The sequence below is a fragment of the Phoca vitulina genome, unplaced genomic scaffold (assembly GCF_004348235.1).
Source record: "Phoca vitulina isolate PV1807 unplaced genomic scaffold, GSC_HSeal_1.0 scaffold15, whole genome shotgun sequence".
Classification (NCBI taxonomy): domain Eukaryota; kingdom Metazoa; phylum Chordata; class Mammalia; order Carnivora; family Phocidae; genus Phoca; species Phoca vitulina.
The window spans coordinates 6,390,480-6,408,671 of record NW_022589718.1 but is presented as its reverse complement, the minus strand read 5'-3'; the positions used below and the strand labels follow the sequence as shown (position 1 = coordinate 6,408,671).

The 18,192-nt window shown below is 46.0% G+C and overlaps 2 protein-coding genes across 5 annotated transcripts in view; one reads left to right on the top strand and one right to left on the bottom strand.

Moving 5' to 3' along the window:
* ASH2L (ASH2 like, histone lysine methyltransferase complex subunit) overlaps window positions 1-8,624 on the top strand; it is a 28,289-nt gene extending 19,665 nt beyond the window's left edge. For 3 of the 4 annotated variants that reach the window (XM_032413410.1, XM_032413408.1, XM_032413412.1), the window contains 6 exons: window positions 1,284-1,451; window positions 1,684-1,877; window positions 5,561-5,653; window positions 6,898-6,996; window positions 7,747-7,806; window positions 7,902-8,624. In XM_032413410.1, the coding sequence (XP_032269301.1) occupies window positions 1,284-1,451; window positions 1,684-1,877; window positions 5,561-5,653; window positions 6,898-6,996; window positions 7,747-7,806; window positions 7,902-8,009 (722 nt within the window). In that variant the 3' untranslated portion in view covers window positions 8,010-8,624. The remainder of the gene's footprint in view (window positions 1-1,283; window positions 1,452-1,683; window positions 1,878-5,560; window positions 5,654-6,897; window positions 6,997-7,746; window positions 7,807-7,901) is intronic. The other variant, XM_032413411.1, reaches the window with a different exon arrangement.
* A 2,739-nt stretch (window positions 8,625-11,363) lies between these two features.
* On the bottom strand, window positions 11,364-16,436 carry STAR (steroidogenic acute regulatory protein). Its single transcript, XM_032413268.1, has 7 exons — window positions 16,200-16,436; window positions 15,025-15,138; window positions 14,568-14,695; window positions 13,362-13,520; window positions 13,036-13,220; window positions 12,129-12,222; window positions 11,364-11,657 (listed from the first exon to the last, which is right to left on the bottom strand). Exons 1-7 carry the CDS (start codon window positions 16,261-16,263, stop codon window positions 11,544-11,546), a joined length of 858 nt encoding a protein of 285 aa, XP_032269159.1. The 5' UTR covers window positions 16,264-16,436; the 3' UTR covers window positions 11,364-11,543.
* Between the last annotated feature and the right edge of the window lie 1,756 nt (window positions 16,437-18,192).

Below are 18,192 nucleotides of genomic sequence, written 5' to 3'. Positions count from 1 at the left end.
GTGCTTAAGCAGGAGGAAACCTCAGACAGACCTAACTGAGGGACATTCTACAAAGGAAGGTGACCAGTACTCTTTAAAATGTCATGGTCGGGGGGCGCCTGGGTGGCTCAGTTGGTTAAGCGACTGCCTTCGGCTCAGGTCATGATCCTGGAGTCCCTGGATCGAGTCCCGCATCGGGCTCCCTGCTCGGCAGGGAGCCTGCTTCTCCCTCTGACCCTCCCCCCTCTCATGTGCTCTCTCTCTCTCTCTCATTCTGTCTCAAATAAATAAATAAAATCTTTAAAAAAAAATAAAATGTCATGGTCGGAGCGCCTGGGTGGCTCAGCTGTTAAGCATCTGCCTTTGGCTCAGGTCATGATCCCAGGGTTCTGGGATTGAGCCCCGCATCGGGCTCCCTGCTCAGCGGGAAGCCTGCTTCTCCCCCTCCCACTCCCCCTGCTTGTGTTCCTGCTCTCGCTATCTCTCTCTCTGTCAAATAAATAAATAAAATCTTTAAAAAAAAAAAAAAGTCATGGTCATGAAAGACTTAACTGCCTCAGATTGGAGGATACTAAGGACACACAACAACCACATGAAGTGTGGGATGTTGGATTAGATCTTGGAACAGAAAAAGGATGTTATTTGGATAATTGGCTTAATTTGAAGATGATCTGTAGATTGGTTAGTAGCATTATACCAATGCCAATTTTCTGATTTTGATAATTGTGTTATGGCCATAGATGGTGTTTTAACATTTGGGGAAGCTGAGTGAAGGACACAGGAGGAATGTATATTATTTTTGAAAGTCTAAAATTGTTTCAAAATTAAATATAAGTCTTTTAAAGGATGGCTTATACAGGGGCACCTGGCTGGCTCAGTAGGTAGAACATGCAACTTGATTCCAGGGTCATGAGTTCAAGCCCCACATTGGGAGGAAAACTTAATTTAAAAAGAAAGAAAAAAAAAAAAGATGGTTTATACAAATCGGGATCCAACCACATTATAATTGGTTTGTTATGTTTTAGGGAATAGACAGCATAACTGATTTTAACCTGTTAACTTAAATATCACTTAATAGAAACTAAATTACCTGACCACTTTCTTCCCATTTTTTCCTCTCGCCCTCGGCCATATCCTACATTGAGATTCTGAAACTCCTGAATAATACTCCAGATTCCTGACTTGATTCTGCCAATTTTTTACTTCGTTTTACTGGAGTGTAGGAGACTCCGGTTTGGGGGGGGCAATTGTGTCCGAGGGCCTCCAGCAAGTTGCAGGCCTCCGTTTTCATCTTCACACTGTAGCTCCCCAGCTAAAGATCTCCGATGACCGGCTCACTGTGGTTGGAGAGAAGGGCTACTCCATGGTCCGGGCTTCTCATGGGGTCCGGAAAGGCGCCTGGTACTTCGAAATCACAGTGGATGAGATGCCGCCGGACACTGCTGCCAGACTGGGGTGGTCCCAGCCCTTAGGTAAGTGGGAGCCGTCAGGCGGAGAGGTATAGACCATCTGGCTGAGCTTCGTGGCTTTTCTTGGGGCTTATTGGATTATGGGCATAAAATTCACTTTCTGAAGGATTGGGTGGTTTGCAATTTTGTAAAACCGACCAAAAAATAAAATGAAAAGGAGTACAATTTTTTCTTTCAGCAAACCGGAGTTGATTTGCAATCTTTTGACTTCCCGTATATCTTTTTATTGGAACAGGTAACCTTCAAGCTCCCTTAGGTTATGATAAATTTAGCTATTCGTGGCGGAGCAAAAAAGGAACCAAGTTCCACCAGTCAATTGGCAAACACTACTCTTCTGGCTATGGACAGGGAGACGTCCTGGGATTCTATATTAATCTTCCTGAAGACACAGAGACAGCCAAGTCACTGCCTGATACTTATAAAGATAAGGTGAGTTTGTCCTCCTGGGAGATTCCTGGGTTTGAAGACCTGTGGCAGCCAATGAATGCCTGCAACGGTGGCCTGAGTGTTCTCTGGTCATGCTGACCTAACATTCACATGTTTTTTCTCATATTTCATTCTGAAAATGTTAAGACATAAAGAAGTTGAAAGAATTTTAAATTCCATGTCCAAATACCCATCACCTAGATTCTGCCATTTGTTCATTCCTCCACCCACCCATCTGTCCGCCATCTTGTTCCAATGCACTTCGGAGAATGCTAGCCACCAATATACCTCACCCCCGCCCATGTGCTTCAGGATACACATCATTAGCTAGAGTTCAACCTTTATTTAGTTTTTTCTTTTGCTATAAGTCTTACATGAAATGAAATGTACAAATTTTAAGTGTATATTCACTGAGTTTTGAGTTTGGCCTAAATCCCTAAGGAGACATTAGAATCTTAACCACCCCAGGAAGTTCCCTCATGCTCTTCCCAATCAGTCCCAACTCCCATCCCTATAGAGCCAACCACTGTCTTGAAATTTTTTTTCCCTATCGTAATTTTATTCCATTAATTTTGTTTGTTCTTAAACTTAAGTAGATGGAACCATGTACTGTGTCGTCCTTTGCATCTGGCTTTTATTGTTTGGCTTAATGCTTTTGAGATTCATTTATGTTTTTGCATGTATCTGTAGCTTGTTTCCTTTTATTGTAGAGTAGTATTCCATTGTATGAATACACCATAGTGTATTTATCCATTTTCCTATTTTTTTAATATTTTTAAGTTCCAGTATAAATAACATACAGTGTTATATTTGTTTCAAGTGTATGATAAAGTGATTCAGCAATTCCATATGTTATTTGGTGCTCATCATGATAAGTGTACTTTTAATACCCCTCACATATTTCATGCATCCCCTGAACCCACCTCCCCTATGGTAACCACCAGTTTGTTCTCTATTGTTGAGTCTGTTTTTTGGTTTGTCTCTTTTTTTTTCTTTGTTGTGTTTCTTAAATTCCACATATGAGTGAGTGAAATCATATGGTATTTGTCTTTCTCTGACTTATTTCACTTAGCATTATACTCTTTAGCTCCATCCAAGTCGTTGCAAATGGCAAGATTTTGTTCTTTTTTTTATGGCTGAGTAGTCTCCCATTGTGTATACACCATATTTTCTTTATCAATTCATTCATCTGTAGATGAACACTTGGGTTACTTCCATAATTTGGATGTTGTAAATAATGCTAAATAAACATAGGGATGCATGTATCTTCTTGAATTAGTGTTTTTTATTCTTTGGGTAAAATACCCAGTAATGGAATTACTAGATCAGATGACTCCATTTTCCTATGGATGGACACTTGGGCTATTATGAATAAAGGTGATGTGAACTTTCTTGTACAAATGTTTTTGTAAACATGTTTTTGTTTCTTTTGGGTCAGCACCTAGAAATGCAATTACTGGGTCATAAGGTAGTTATATATTTAGTTTTAGAAGCAATTGCCAGATTTCTTTCCACTCCCAGCTACAATGTATGGTAATTGTAGTTGCTTCACATCCTTGTCGACATTTGTTGTTGTATGTCAACTTAATTTTAGCCATTTTGGTAGGTGCATAGTAGTGTCCAGTGTGGTTTAAATTAGCATTTCTTGGGACGCCTGGGTGGCTCAGTTGGTTAAGTGTCTGCCTTCGCTTAGGTCATGATTGCAGGGTCCTGGGATCAAGTCCCACATCGAGCTCCCTGCTCAGCGGGGAGCCTGCTTCTCTCTCTGCTTGTGCTTGCTCTCTCTCTCTCACAAATAAATAAAATCTTTAAAAAAAAAAAAAAAGACAACATTTAAAAAAAATTAAAAACCTTAAACAAATTAACATTTCTTTGATGACTAATGATATTCAGCAGGTTTTCATGTGCTGATTAGCCATTCATCTATTTTATAAAGTTTCTTTTCAAATATTTTGCCCTTTTTTTTTAATCAGGTTATCTTTTTATTGAGTTATAGAAGTTTTTTTATATATATGCTGGATTACAGTTCTTGGTTAGAAGTGGCTTTTTTTTTTTTTTTAAGATTTTATTTGAGAGAGATATCGAGAGAGAGCATGAGTGTGGGGAGGAGAGGGAGAAGCAGGCTCCCTGTTGAACAGGGAGCCAGACTCGGGTTTCGATCCCAGGACCCTGGGATCCTGACCTGAGCCAAAAGCAGATGCTTAATGAACTGAGCCACCCAGGCACCCCTAAAAGTGGCTTTTTAAAAATATTTTTTGGGGTGCTTGGGTGGCCCAGTTGGTTAAGCATATGACTCTTGGTCTCAGCTCAGGTCTTGATCTCAGGATTGTGAGTTCAAGCCCTGCATTGTGCTGGGCGTGGAGTCTACTTAAAAAATACATTTTTTTTTTCTTCTAGTCTGTGACTTGTTTATTTCTTAATGGTGTCTTCTGATTTCCTGAAGTTTTTAATTAGGAAATCTATCAAATTTTTCTTTTACAGTTATATTGCTTTCTATGAGTTAATAATTCTTTGCCTACCCTCCACTCATGAAGATATTCTTCCATGTTTTCCTTTGAAAACATGGTTTTAGCTTTTGCATTTAGGTCTCTGTTCCACTTTGAATTACTTTTTATGTATAGTGTGAAGTAGGTATCAAAGTTAATTTTTCTTCCATATGGATGGGTGTTCAATTATTCTACCACCAGTTTTTGAAAACTTTGACCCTCATTTCTTTGGTGCCCTTTGTGAAAATCAGATGATTTTATAAGTAGAAAGTAGAGTTTCTTTTGGGGCTCTATGTTCCATTGATCTCTTCGTTGACCTTTATGCCATACCACACTGTCTTGATTATTGTAGCTTTAGAGTAGGTCTTTAAATTGGGTAGTATCGGTCCTCTTGCTTCTTTCTTTGTGTTTTTGTCTGGTGTGGGTTTTTTTTTTTGTTTGTGTGTGTGTGTTTTTAATTTTGAAGATAATAATATATGCTTAGATTTTCTAGAAGGATATACAAGGACACTGGAACAGAGATTGCTTTTGGCAAAGGGAAACTTGAGTGTTGAAGGACATGGTGAGAGAGGGAGAGATACTCCTCATTTTATGTTCTTGTAGATCTCTTGAATTTTTTTTTTTACTGTGTTTAATGTATGTATATGCTAAGAGATTCAAATTTTAAAAAATTAATATCATCTATTTCCTTGGGAGTGAATAGTTAGGCTCTTGGGAGCCAGCCAGCAAGGAAGGGGTGACCCAGAGACCACCAATAGGAGAAGCAGGTAGGGGAACTAGGACGAAAGGAAGCAGCCCTCGAAAAATGTTTTTATAGAATGGGAGAGTTTAGGCTCAGTAAACTTGTTATTTGTTTCACTGAGATTATTGAGGGGAAAATAAAAACTATGAATTAATTTTAGTTTAATGGGTATTTTTATTGTGGTGAAAGTCTATGTGTATGTGTTTCCTCAAAATCTTAGTAAAGACCTTTTTTGAAAATGTTTAACAAATATGTGCTATCTGGTACTTTTCAAGAAGCACATAGTTGTTTAAAATCTAGCAAAGCTAACTTGCATAGATTTTTAATTTCTGTTGCAAAACATAAGGACTCCGTGCTATTTGTGTGAATCTGGCTCTTTTTTTTTTTTTTTTAAATTTCATGATGATGTGGCTGATTCTTCAATGTTCCTTTTTTCCCTTTCTTTCTTGGTTTTCAAGGCTTTGATAAAGTTCAAGAGTTATTTGTATTTTGAGGAAAAAGACTTTGTGGATAAAGCAGAGAAGAGCCTAAAGCAGACTCCCCATAGTGAGGTGAGTCATGGTCATAAAAATGTCAGAACTAGAAGGCTTTGAAGATTGGGACCAACCTCCTGATTTATACAAGTGAGGAAAATGAGGCCCAAAGGGGCAGCAGAGCAAGCTGCCTCTCCTACTTGCTGTGTTTGTGCCCTTCCTGTGGCGCCGTGTGGCTGCTCTCAGAGGCCTCTTCAGGGTGCTTCTAGGGATGGTCTACAGAGACAAGGGTAAAAACGGCAGCCTACTGAGGAAATAAATGTACAAGCGATTGAGGAAGCAAGTCAGAGATATTTGTTCTTCTCAGAGGCAGGATCAAGTACAGAGGGAGGAACACTGGAATAGGAGAGGATCTTGCTGTGTGACCCATAGGCAGCTGGAGCTGTCATGGTTCACTCAGGATCCTCTAGAACTTTCCCTGCTTCCTGTTCAAAGGTTGATGAAACACGTCTGCCCAAAGTCCCAGCATAAATAAAGGCTGGCACGACTGGACCAGCCACAGGGGCCGAAAATAGAAGGGGTGGAAGAAAATTTTGAGCTGGAGACTTTTTTCCATAAAAATGCTGTGAAGCTACCTGAGACAGTAATAGAAGTGAATGTAGGAGAAAATAAAGTAGGGTTCCAGTTTTTTTGAGGGAGAAAAAGTAAAGGGAAACAGTTAATAGCTCTAAGGATGATACAACCAGATAATCCAGCCCAGGAGAACATCGCTTTTGCTGGGAAAAACAGGCAGAGAAAGTTACTTCAGAAAAAAAGAGCCTTTTCTGAAGTCCATGGATAGCGGTTGAGAGAATATTCAGAATAATTTTCAAAAGAGAAAGGACAAAGAAAATGAGGATTCAGAAATTTAGGAGATCTGAAGAGATTTTCAAAAGAGAGCTACAGAAGTGAGAATCTGATGCGAGGGAAGGGGACTAATAAATAAGCTTACAAGGGTATGGTTCTGAGGAATCGGTGGAAGACCAAATTCGTTTTTATAAACACAGTATAACGAATAATAGAGAGTAGAACAGTTTGGTATAAGTAACATAGGAATTCAGAAAGCAAATAAACCTGAAGACTGACTAGAATAGTGCATGTAAATCTGAAGTCCTCTCTAAATGGAAGACACTATTGTTGCTCCCCGAGCTGTATGCTGTTCTTGGAAGACCTTATTAGCGGCATGGTGACAGCACTGCCGAAGGGTTCTCCCAAGTGGGTTCTTTGGCAGTTTGTTTGTTTTGTTGTTAAATTCCGAAGTAAAATCACGGTTTTTGTTTCAGATAATATTTTATAAAAACGGTGTCAATCAAGGTGTGGCCTACAAAGATATTTTTGAGGGGGTTTATTTTCCGGCCATCTCACTGTATAAGAGTTGCACGGTATGTATCCTCTGTTCATCCTGTGAACAGGACTTGAGGGAAATAGGTGAATGGTTGTGTTGGAAGAGCCATTGATGTGAGTTCCAGAAAGAAGTCTAAATAGCTAGCTGAAGAGTAGAAGGGAATGTGTTCCTACTGTGACTGTGGCTATTCCAAAAACGGTTGGGTGTGTTAGGAAGTATTTGCTTGGATAGATAAAAGACTGTGCAGTTAGCATGCCCCGTACTTTTCCTTTGAATGTACTGTGTGGTAAATGCTACTGTTCAGTGTAAGGCATATGAAGTATGTACATGCAAAAGTCAACTTGGTGTTACAGGTCATGATGACCCACCATCATTGGTTAGTAACTGTTAGTTATTTCATATACTGTGTTGTTGTTTGTTTTGTTTTGTTTTGTTTTTTTAAATATGATCCAGTACGAAAGGGACAACTTTGTTGTTGTTTTACGTGGTTTGAAAAGGTAATATCTGGAAGTTGCCATTTTTTTAGTCTGTCGGTAACCACCATTGAAGTAGAATAAGGAAATCTTTAGGTTATAAACAGAAGTCAACCAAAGTCTGTTTTATTTACCTAATTTTTGATGGATATTAGGATGTTGACCACTTTTAAGTAATGTTAAATCTATTTCATTTGTTCCACTTACACCCTGAATGTCATAGCTACATTTAAAAAGTTCCCGTGTCATGTTAAACTTTTTCACTCTTTTCTTCTGTGTTTTCATGTCTGTCTGCTTGAATTGAATTATCCCAGGTTTCCATTAACTTTGGACCATGCTTCAAGTATCCTCCAAAGGATCTCACTTACCGCCCTGTGAGTAACAGTCACGACGCATCCTCAGTATCTCTGTTACTTCTTTTTTGTAGCTATTCTCATCACCTCATTTCTGTTTCTTGTTCCTCCCACAGATGAGTGACATGGGCTGGGGCGCTGTGGTAGAACATACTCTGGCTGATGTCTTATATCATGTGGAAACAGAGGTGGATGGGAGGCGGAGTCCGCCATGGGAACCCTGACCAGGTCCCTCTTTGCAGACATGGACTTTCTGGGGAATAAATTGGGGAGGGGGCCTGTTTTTGTTTTTTAACTGTTGCAAACGTTCTCCCAAAGATACTGCAGAACACAGCCTCTGCTGTTAGCAAGTTAAAAGTGTGGGTGAGACTGGGAGAGACTCCCTCCCCTTCAACACTTTCCCCACTTCTGGTGACTGCTTCTATTTTGTGTGCCATACGCCAACAGCTGACCCTAGGATCCCATGCGCTCCCTGTGAAACTGGTGCTGTACCATGTATCCCACCAACTGGGACTTGATACCTTACTGTATTTTCTACAGAGTGAATCATCTTGTCCAAGTAGCTAACTTATTTAAAGACATTTCCTTTTGTGGCATTGACTTCATCCATCTGATTTCCAAGGAAGTAATAGGCCTGTTTCTGAGAACAGCTGAAACCAGTGGCTGTACATTCCAGATCTAAAAGGTCTTTCCTTTTGGTGTGGGTTTTTATTCATTTTGAAACATTTTTGAACACTGGGGTCTCTGAAACTACTAGGTCTCTAGAACTGTAATTGTAAAAAGAACTTGCTTGCAGCTTTAACAATTAGAAACCCTTCCCAAATAAAACTTGTCTTCAAGTGTGTGTGGCACTTTGCTTCCCTTTCACGTTGGGTTCCTCTTGGGACAGGGATAGCAAGGCGGGCAGTCTGAGGAAAGGTAGCCAGAATTGGGGGAGACAGGCACGTTTCTGACTCTACCCCACGCCCTCTTCTCTTCTTTCCATTCTTTCCAGCCAACTCAACCACAGTCCTTATCCTGTGAAATCGGACTCTCAAGGAGGTGAACAAGAGTTTAAAAGGGCTAATGGGGGAGCGCCTGGGTGGTTCAGTCAGTTAAGTGGCCGACTCTTGATTTCAGCTCATGATCTCAGGGTCCTGGGATCGAGCCCTACATCAGGCTCCACACTCAGTGGGGAATCTGCTTGGGATACTCTCTCTCTCTATCTCTGTCAAATAAATAAATCTTAAAAAAAAAAAAAGAAAAAAATTCCCCAAATCTCAAGTGACTATTGGTGTCTTCACACAGTAGCTTTGACTAATATATTTGTCTCCTAACGAATCATCCAGGCTCTTTGTCTTGGCCTTTCTGCATCTCTTCACATACTAACAGTCAGTATGGTTGTAGGCTAAAGACTCAGTCAGACTGTCACCACTGGACACCTACCTATTCATTCATGGCTGGTCTTAAAGGGCAGACGTGGTTATAAAGCCGGATGATCAGAGTTTGAAGAACTCTAAGAGAATGAGGGTAGTGCTCTTCAGAGGAAGCTGGAGGTAAATTCTTTGTAATACAAATTACCACGTTACTTGTACACCCACCCTCCATAGAAATGATAAAATTTTTGTACATTAGATTTTCATAAATCAAGTTACAGAAGTAATAATTTTGCCTGTTTATACTTCATATTCAAAGCGTGCGTGTGTGCACGCACGCGTGTGTGTGTGTTAAGGTTCATTGGAAGGGCTCACAGAATACCCACTCTTCATGTAGACCTCTATAAAATGGTCTCTGTGAGCAGATCATCACTGACAACTTACTTTATTCCGATGTAAAATTAAACAAGTGGGAAAATATCTCCCAGTCTCCTCAAAGACATAGTTGCTTGGTTTGGAGAAGGCAAATTAAAATCAAGCTCAAAACTATGGTATGTGGTAAAATCCCACTTTTTTGCTTTCAGTCGGTTCTTTTTTGAAACCAGAGTGTATATTGCTTCACACATTTTTAAACAAGTAATAATTTTCTCTTAGCTGGGAGTGGATGATAATTCTGTTCTAGAAATACTTATACAACTATCCCCTCTCACTCTGAAGCTCCAGGTAGATAAACAATAATTTGTTTTTTTGTTTTATTTTTATTTTTATTTATTTATTTGACACACAGAGCACAAGCAGGGGGAGCGGGAAAGAGAGAAGCAGGCTTCCCGATGAGCAGGGAGCCCGATGTGGGACTTGATCCCAGAACCCTGGGATCATGACCTGAGCTGAAGGCAGATGTTTAACCAACTGAGCCATCCAGGCACCCCAACAATAATTTGAGCTATGCTAAAAATAGACCACTCTAAGAAAACGATCAGAATAAATAATAATAAATACTTCTCTGAGCTGTAAAATTTCAATAGCTCAATAAATATCAGCATTCCCGCTCCTGCTGAGCTCTTTAATAAATAAGCTAGGGCTCTATTTCCAAATGCTTTAAATCATCAATGCTATTAGAACCCAAATGGAAAAGCTTCAAGTGGTAATGGTTTTTCATCCTGCCCATACATGTTAGCAAAGGAATCCCATCCCAGTTTATATTTTTAAAGCCTAAGTTCTCTAAATCTTGGAAGGGAATTTGCCATCACCATAGCACCTCTTTCAGCCATCCCCTCTAGATGTTGTAAAACACTGGCCTGTTAAAGGCAGAGAAAGTGGCAGCCCTGAGCCAAGCTGGAAGCTGATGTAATCGGCTCTGAAGTAAAGATTCGGTTCCTTTTTTAGGTCTCAACATTCACTTTGGGGAAAATAAAATTTGTTTCTGTTCAACTTTGTCATTCATTCTCTCATATTTGGTCCTATCCGATCTTTTAATTAGGTAAATAAAAATTCTCAGTCATAATCCTTCCAGTGCTCGTCAATCAGCTCCCAGTTCTAGAGTTCTTTTAAGAATTGATTTAGGCTTGTGCTTATCATGGAAATTAAACCCTTATGAAAGATCCTGGTCACAGATTCTAAATAATTGAGTGACCTAAGTGCTCAGTAGTTTTTCCTTCTAATGAGCTAGGGGATCAAGTTTCATTAAAATATTTGTCCAGAACTCCTTTAGCATGAAGTTGCAATTTACTAGAATGATTTTTTTTTTAAGAGTAGAATTTTTAACCAGGTACAGACTGAAGTTTTTGTGTCAGTTTTGATTCTTTATTCTGACTGATGCTCATGGAAGAAGTAGAACTGGATTAATTCGTTTTCTATTTTTTTTCAATCAAGAAAACGTAGACTACATTTCTAGAAGGCACCTGCTGTGGGGAATTGCTTGGTCTTGGTGCAGCTTGCTACCTATTTGGTAGAGGGGCAGAGGGTTGCTGGGGTCCCTTTTGTAAGACCCTGCCGTCCACACACTGCCTGCAGGGAATGGAGCTCGTGAGCCCATAAAGGATAAGGTCCCAACCCTTGTATTTAGCACCCTCTGAACCCTATATCAGCCAGTACCATTTTAAAGATGTTTTAAAATAGACGTGTAAGGGCCCAGAAGTTCTACAAATATTTGGGGGCCCTTAATCTTCATTTCACAGCTAATCATTGAAGTTAGCTCTTTCTCTTAAAAGCCTTGTCCCCATTTTCTTGGTCTTAAAATGTTACCAATCTGAATCCCAGTGTCCTCCTCTAAATACACTCCCACCCCATCCCACAGTCCCCAGATGAAGATCTTAAACAGACTTGTAGGCTTCTAGCAGGGATCTTCCTGATGAGCATGCAAGCCAGTGCAGCTAGGAACAGTTGGAAGGAGCAGGCTGGTCCTTAACACCTGGCTTCAGGAGCAGGGCTGGACTCCAGATGCTTGCGCAGGTGGTTGGCAAAATCCACCTGGGTCTGTGATAAGACCTGGTTGATGATGGTCTTTGGCAGCCATCCCTAGAGTAGAAAAAGAATGCGGCCATCTTGTGGGTAGTGTTCCATTGTAAAAACGTACCCTATCACAAACATGGGTTGCTTAGGGCTTGGTCTTCCAGCTCTGTTTATGGGTGCAACCTTGGTGTTGACCAGGAGGACTGACTGCATTACTACCCTGCTGTCCCAACCAGTGTCCCCAACTGCTCTCTTCCCAGCTGTGTGACCCTGAGCTAGTAACTGTATCTTGTGGGCCCTAAGTTTCCTTCTTTCCAGATTGATAACTGCAGAGTTGAAATTTGACACAGAGGTAAAAGGGAGGAGCTATTGTAGGCTTTTGAGGTGACGGAATAGGTCATTACTCAAACTTCTTCCCTCCCAACAATCTCTCAAAATGGAAGAGGATTTTTCCTGTTCCTTGTGGGATAATGTGGGAGGGTAAGAGCCAGTTTTCCTCCCCACCACCTCCCCACTGTGCCATCTTGTGCCCCTCACCTTGAGGTCAATGCTGAGCAGCCAGGTGAGTTTGGTCTTTGAGGGACTTTCAGCCAGGGGATGGAGCACCATGCACGTGGGACCATGCTCACCTCTGGCAAATGAAAAGTCAAGTCAGGAAGAGCTTGCAGAATTCTCCTTTATGCTGACCAGTTACACTAGCCACACTTCCTTATTACCTTGCCTTCTCCAAATCTAAGAAATATTTTTTGCCAAGGGTGATATTTAATGGTTGGCATGCTCACCAGCTGCTCAGAACCAATGCTGGTTGGAGCTGGAGCCTGGGGGCCTCCTGTAGTGCCTTCAAGTTGCCGATAGAGAAAGGGTCTGGGGTAGTGGCTGGGGCCCCTGGGAAACTGAGGTAGCAGCTGTGTTCTGAGTGGTGCCGATTACCTTTTAATCGACAGTACGGTCGAACCTGAGCACACCAGCTAAACCTCAGCCCTACCTCATGTTTCAGAAAATTACTAAGGTGCTTAAACTTTCTGGGAAGGTCGGGACAAACTGGCTATCTAAGTAGGACCAAACTTGTCTTCCTCCCCTGCTATGGAAAAAGAATATTTTTGTGTGAAAGGAAGCTGAGGGTAGGGACCAAAGGACTGGTTTCTTGGAGCTGAGGATTCATCACACACTTGGTGGTGCATGCCCACAAGCCTGTGTTAGGAAAGGGAGGTTTTTTGGTTTGGTTTGGTATTTTTAAAGATTTTATTTATTTATTTGACAGAGAGAGACACAGCAAGAGAGGGAACACAAGCAGGGGGCGCGGGAGAGGGAGAAGCAGGCCTGGGGAGCAGGGAGCCCGATCCCAGCACCCTGGGACCACGACCTGAGCTGAAGGCAGACGCTTAACGACTGAGCCACCCGGGTGCCCCAGGAAAGGGAGGTTTTGCGCGATTGCCGGTATTACCTGATGACACCTTTCTGCTCAGGCATCTCCCCGAAATGTGTGGCCATGCCAGCCAACACACAGGTGGAGCCTCGGCGCTTGGCACAGCGCACGCTCACAAAGTCACGGGGCCCCACCAGGTTTCCCGCCGCTTCTGCAGCCAGCTCATGGGTGATGACTGTATCTTTTCCAATCTTCTGCAGGACCTGCCAGGCCCCAGGGAGCCAGAGTCACCACGCGGCCGGGGCTGATGCTAAGGCACCACCCGCCGCTCGCAGCCTCTTTGGCGCACCCTTCCGACTGGGCTCCTGTGGGTTCCAGCCTCCCTACACCTGGACTCTCCTCACCTTGATCTCCTTGACATTTGGGTTCCACTCTCTCATTGCTTCCATGCGTTCCACGAGCTCTTCATAAAGCCTCTCCATGGGCTGGTCCACCACCACCTCCAGCCGGAATACCTTGCCCACATCTGGGACCACTTTACTCAGTACTTGGTCCCCATTCGCCTGTCAGGGAGGAAAAAAGGAGCTGCAGGATAAAGGTTAGAGAGAAATACCCCTCGCTTAGGGCACATAGACGGGCAAGGCAGGCAAGGCAGGAAGGGGAACAGCACAAAGAAGCCTAACATTACTTCTGATTAAGACCGTTGGTAATCTTTCCTGCCCCAGGCTGCCTGTGCCTGGACCCTTTCTTCTTGGTGGTAGGTGTTGATGGGTGTGGGTGGGTCCAACTGAAAAGGCCCCCCTGCTCGACCTCAGAAGTGTGAAGTTGCTGGGCAAGACAAACCTGGGAGTGGGAGAGCTGGTCTACAACCAGCTAATTACACACACACAATGTTGGGTGGGAGCTTCAAGAGGTTTTCAGTCCAATACCTCCTTTTACACCAGAAGGCTGGAGGCCCAGAGACCCTTAGCCTGAGGGCATTGCTGGGCCTACATCCCAGATTTCCTGGCTCCCAAACCAGGAGTGTGCTAACTCAGAACTTGAAGAAGGAGCGGGTTTACCTGAACTTAGGGCAATAGGCAGCATGGGAGCGTCTGGATGAAGGCAGAGCCCCAGAGTCTCAGTAGAGCCCGAGGCCTCGAACACGTGCCTGTTACTGGTTCCCAGTCAGGATGCGGTGCCCAGGAGCCAGGAAACCCAGAAGGCCTCGGGCCATTTGTGTTCCCGTCCAGCCCCGTTGCGGCTGAGCCCAGATCAGCCCCGCAAGCTCAGCCGTAAGAGGACTACACAGCACCAACATTGCGCCTTGGCCCCGGCGCTTCTGACCCAGGGTGGTGCAGGCCTCTGACGCACGCAGAACCCCCAGTGCGCCGTCTGCCAAACTGGGTGTAGCATGTGTTTGCAGGGTAACAAAGGATCCAGGAACAGTGTTTCTCAGACACGAGTCTCCGGGATGTCTTTGATGGGCAAAGGGAGTATCTGAGGATGTATTCTTGGGAAAGGAGAATTTTCAAATTACAACTACCTGCTGCATGAGGCAGGAATCCCGAGGCCTTTGAGAATGGCAGTGGAACAGTGAGGAACGTGGGCTCCTCCAGGCCCACTCTTACCTGCTGGTTCTCCTTCTTCCAGCCCTCCTGGCTGCTGAGGATGCCCAGGGCCTTCTGCATGGCCTCCTCTCCCTGCCGGATATAGGCTAGCTCCTGGTCGCTGTAGAGGGTGTCTTCCAGCCGAGAACCTGGACACACAGCCAAGGAGAGAGCGGGCTCGCTTCTGTCTCCCTGGCCTCCCCCACAGCTGCCATCCCTTCAGTCTGGATCTGCTCACTGCTGTGCAGAGCCAAGACCAAAGCCATAGGGTCCGGCTTGCAGGTGAAGTTAGACACACAGCTGCAGCTGACGGCGGTGGCCTTGAGGAACTCCAGCCCCACCCTCTCAAAGTGAGCGGGAGAGGCCAGCTTAGGGTTAGGGGGAGGCGGGGGTGCGGGAGGGAAGCAGGGCAGCGTGCCCAAGCTCACACCCCGGAGCCGCCTCCTGCTAGCACGAGCCCAGAAGCCTCAGTACTTACCGAGCAGAGAACTCCGACGCCGAACCTGGTGAATCCACGCGCCCGGGGTCGGGCCCCCCAGTGCCCTCCGGTTCAGCTCCTGGCCGATGGCCAGCACAGCCTGGTGCCTCAGCCCTGCGGAGAGGGGAGGAAATTGTTGCTTAGAATCGAGAAATCCCCTTAGAGCAGGACCATTGCACCCCTTCATCTTGCACAGATGAGGAAACACTGGGAGAGGGAGGTGACTTGCTCAGGAACACGGATCCCTAGTGGGGACCTCAACTAGAGCCAGGTCATCTCCCAGTCCAGGGCTGTTACTCTCTGCCAGGCCACCTCCTGGGCCCAGAGTCGACCTGCCATCTGGGCTGGCCAGGCCCGGTCCTGCCTGGAGGCAGGGGCTGGATGGGAGCCCGCTGAACTTTCCTTCTCGAACGAGAGAGAAGCTTCGTTCAACTAGAAAAAAATCTGCAGGGGGAGGATTAAAGACGCCCATCCCCTGTAGTCTGCGTCGCTGTCAGCAGCTGCGGTCCTTTGCTGAGTAACTGCTCAGCGTGCCCTCTGGGCGCAGAGCGAGGTGAGTCTGGTTGATCTAGCGAGAACAGCCCCGCTGCTGGTCTGGGTCTTCCAAGCCGGTTCCTCCCAGTGTAACTGGGGAGCACTTTCGATTGGTTTGTGTACCCTTCAGTGACCGCAGGGGATTGACTCAGATGACCTTGGGTCCTGAGTAGCTCTACAAAATCGGACTTGGGTACCTGGTTCTGCTTCCTCGTTGTACAATGATAACCAGATTTCCAGCTGCACCCGCTCTCTCTCTTCACTTTGCTCTTCTCGGGCCCCCCCCCCCCATGTCTCAGGCTTGCCAGCACTGCCCGCCGGACTCAAGGCTCACTGCCACCCCTGCGCTGCGGCTCGGTCTTTGCCGGTACCCCTGGTGCCGATCCAGGCAAAGTGAGGACGAGCTCAAGGAAGACCGGAGCCCCGGAGAGCAGCACAGAAGTGACCGAACCCAGGGGGCTGGGGGGAGGACACAGGCGTCTTAGTATCCAGCCCAACTGTTCACATGGGCAAAGGGAGGTCCAGAAGGGAAGAGACGTGTGCAGGTTCCCCCAACAAGAGGCGCGAAGTGGGATCAGCAGGGGAGCTGCCTGAGTGCTCCGGGTCACCGCGCGGGCCACCCCCTGGCCTGGGGAACTCACCCTTCATGTTGCGCACGTGTCTGTAGGAGCTCCCAGCACACAGCTTGAATGTGGCTAGAAGCATGGTGTCCAGGCGGTGGGGACAGGCAGGGGAGCAGTGCTGTGGCCACTGCTGCCGTTGCCTCTGCTCTCAAGGGCGGCTTCTTCCTTCCCTCCTTCCCCCGAGCCTGTCAAGGCCTGCCCCTGGGTCCTGCAGCCGTGGCTGGGGACCAGCCGAGTGTTCTGCGTCTTAAATGCCCCCCGGCTGAAGGCTGTACTTCATCATCCGGAGATAAAAAAAAGCCATCCCTCGCTGTGCGAAGGAAGGGGTCAAGGGTAGAGGGATTGCCTCACACCATGGCTTTAGTCATTTGCCGGGAGCCTGAAGGAGGCGGGCCCATAGAAAGGAGCAGGGAGGCGGGTGCCAAAGGAGCAGGGGATGGAGGGGGTGAAAAAGAAGCAGCCGAGGTCAAGGCAGTTTGGAAGAAAGCATACACCATCCGACTGGTTTTCAAACAGCACGTGAGGTGCTGTTTAAAATGCAGGTTTCTGGGGGCGCCTGGGTGGCTCAGTTGGTTAAACGTTCACCTTCTCCTCAGGTCATGATCCCGGGGTCCCGGGATCGAACCCCAGTCCTGGGATCGTCCGGGGATTGTCCTGGGATCGAGCCCCGCATCAGGCTCCCTGCTCAGTGGGGAGTCTGCTTCTCCCTCTGCCTCTGCCGCTCCCCCTGCTCGTGCTCTCTCTCTATCTCTGTCAAATAAATAAAATCTTAAAAAATAAAAAAATAAATAAAATGCAAATTTCTTTTTCTTTTGTTTATTTATTTGACAGAGAGCACAAGGAAGAGGGAGCGGCAGGAGAGGGAGAAGCAGGCTCCCCGCTGAGCAGGGAGCCTGATGCAGGGCTCTGTCCCAGGACGCTGGGATCATGACCTGAGCCGAAGGCCGACGCTTAACCAACTGAGCCACCCAGGTGCCCTAAAATGCAGATTTCTGGCCCTCAGCCTCAGAAACTCTAGATTCAACAGGTCTAGAATTGAGGCTCTAAAACTTTTATTAAGAAAAAAAAAAAATCCCAGGCGGCTGCCATGCAGGTATCTTGTGAACTGCATGCTACTCTTCGAGAAGCATTGCCCTGGTCTCTCACGGAATCTTTTCCCTTTAAGATTGAACTTGAGGTTCCTTCTAAGCTAGATTCACCCAGCAGGAATATCAAGAGTCAAGAGAATCACACTAGTGTGGCCCCTGGCCCAGGGCCTTGTGAGAGAGTTCTGTGTCCTGTCACCACTGCCCCGAGGCAGGGCGGGAAGGCCTATGAAGTGGGGAGCAGTAGCAGAAGCCTAGGGCTCCTGCTGGCTCCCTCACCACAGAAAGGATGAAAGGGACAGGACCTGCTCAGAGCTGGCCGTCGCCCAGAGCCCAGGCAGAACAGAGTGAGTCTCACCCCCCACCCTCCATCAACCCCTCATGAGGAGTGGGAAGGGTCCAGCGATCCAGGGGCCCTTGTCCTGGGCTCCTCTCTGAGCAGTGGCTGCCTGGAGGTCCCCCGGCCCATTTCTCGAGGCCCGCTGGGGCCCTCTTCCTCCGGGGAGCCTTCCTCGATCACTGCAGCCTTGTGGAATGGCCTGTTCCTCCATCTCACACCCTCACGATCACTGCCACGGGAGGTGTGCGTCATCTCGGTCCCGATTTGTAGAATGGCTTGGGTGTGTTTGCTTGTCTCCTCCATGGGACTGTTTCTCCCTGAGGCAGGCACTCTGTCCGCTCCCCCTCATCCCCCGCACTCAGCTCCAGGCAGGGCGCAGAGCAGGCTCTTCCTCCTCCTCTATGGGGTGACCAGCTGGGGAAGGTGGGGGTGTAGTATGTCTTTGGCTGAGAAAACCAGCCTGTAGGCTTTGTGTCCAGCCCTTGCAGAGTCCCAGGGAAGACAGCACCAAAGGGGGAGGCCTGTGTGAGGGGTGGGGGGACTGAACCTTTCACAGCTGGAAGAGAGGGTGCAGAGGTCATGCTGA

What these genes read in the sequence shown, in the direction of transcription:
- STAR (XM_032413268.1), bottom strand. Translation starts at nt 16,263, where the DNA reads ATGCTTCTAGCCACATTCAAGCTGTGTGCTGGGAGCTCCTACAGACAC. An exon ending in CAAATGTCAAGGAGATCAAG is followed by an intron (nt 13,221 to 13,361) that starts GTGAGGAGAGTC and finishes GGGGCCTGGCAG; the next exon opens with GTCCTGCAGAAGATTGGAAA. An exon ending in TGCTCAGCATTGACCTCAAG is followed by an intron (nt 11,658 to 12,128) that starts GTGAGGGGCACA and finishes TTTCTACTCTAG; the next exon opens with GGATGGCTGCCAAAGACCAT.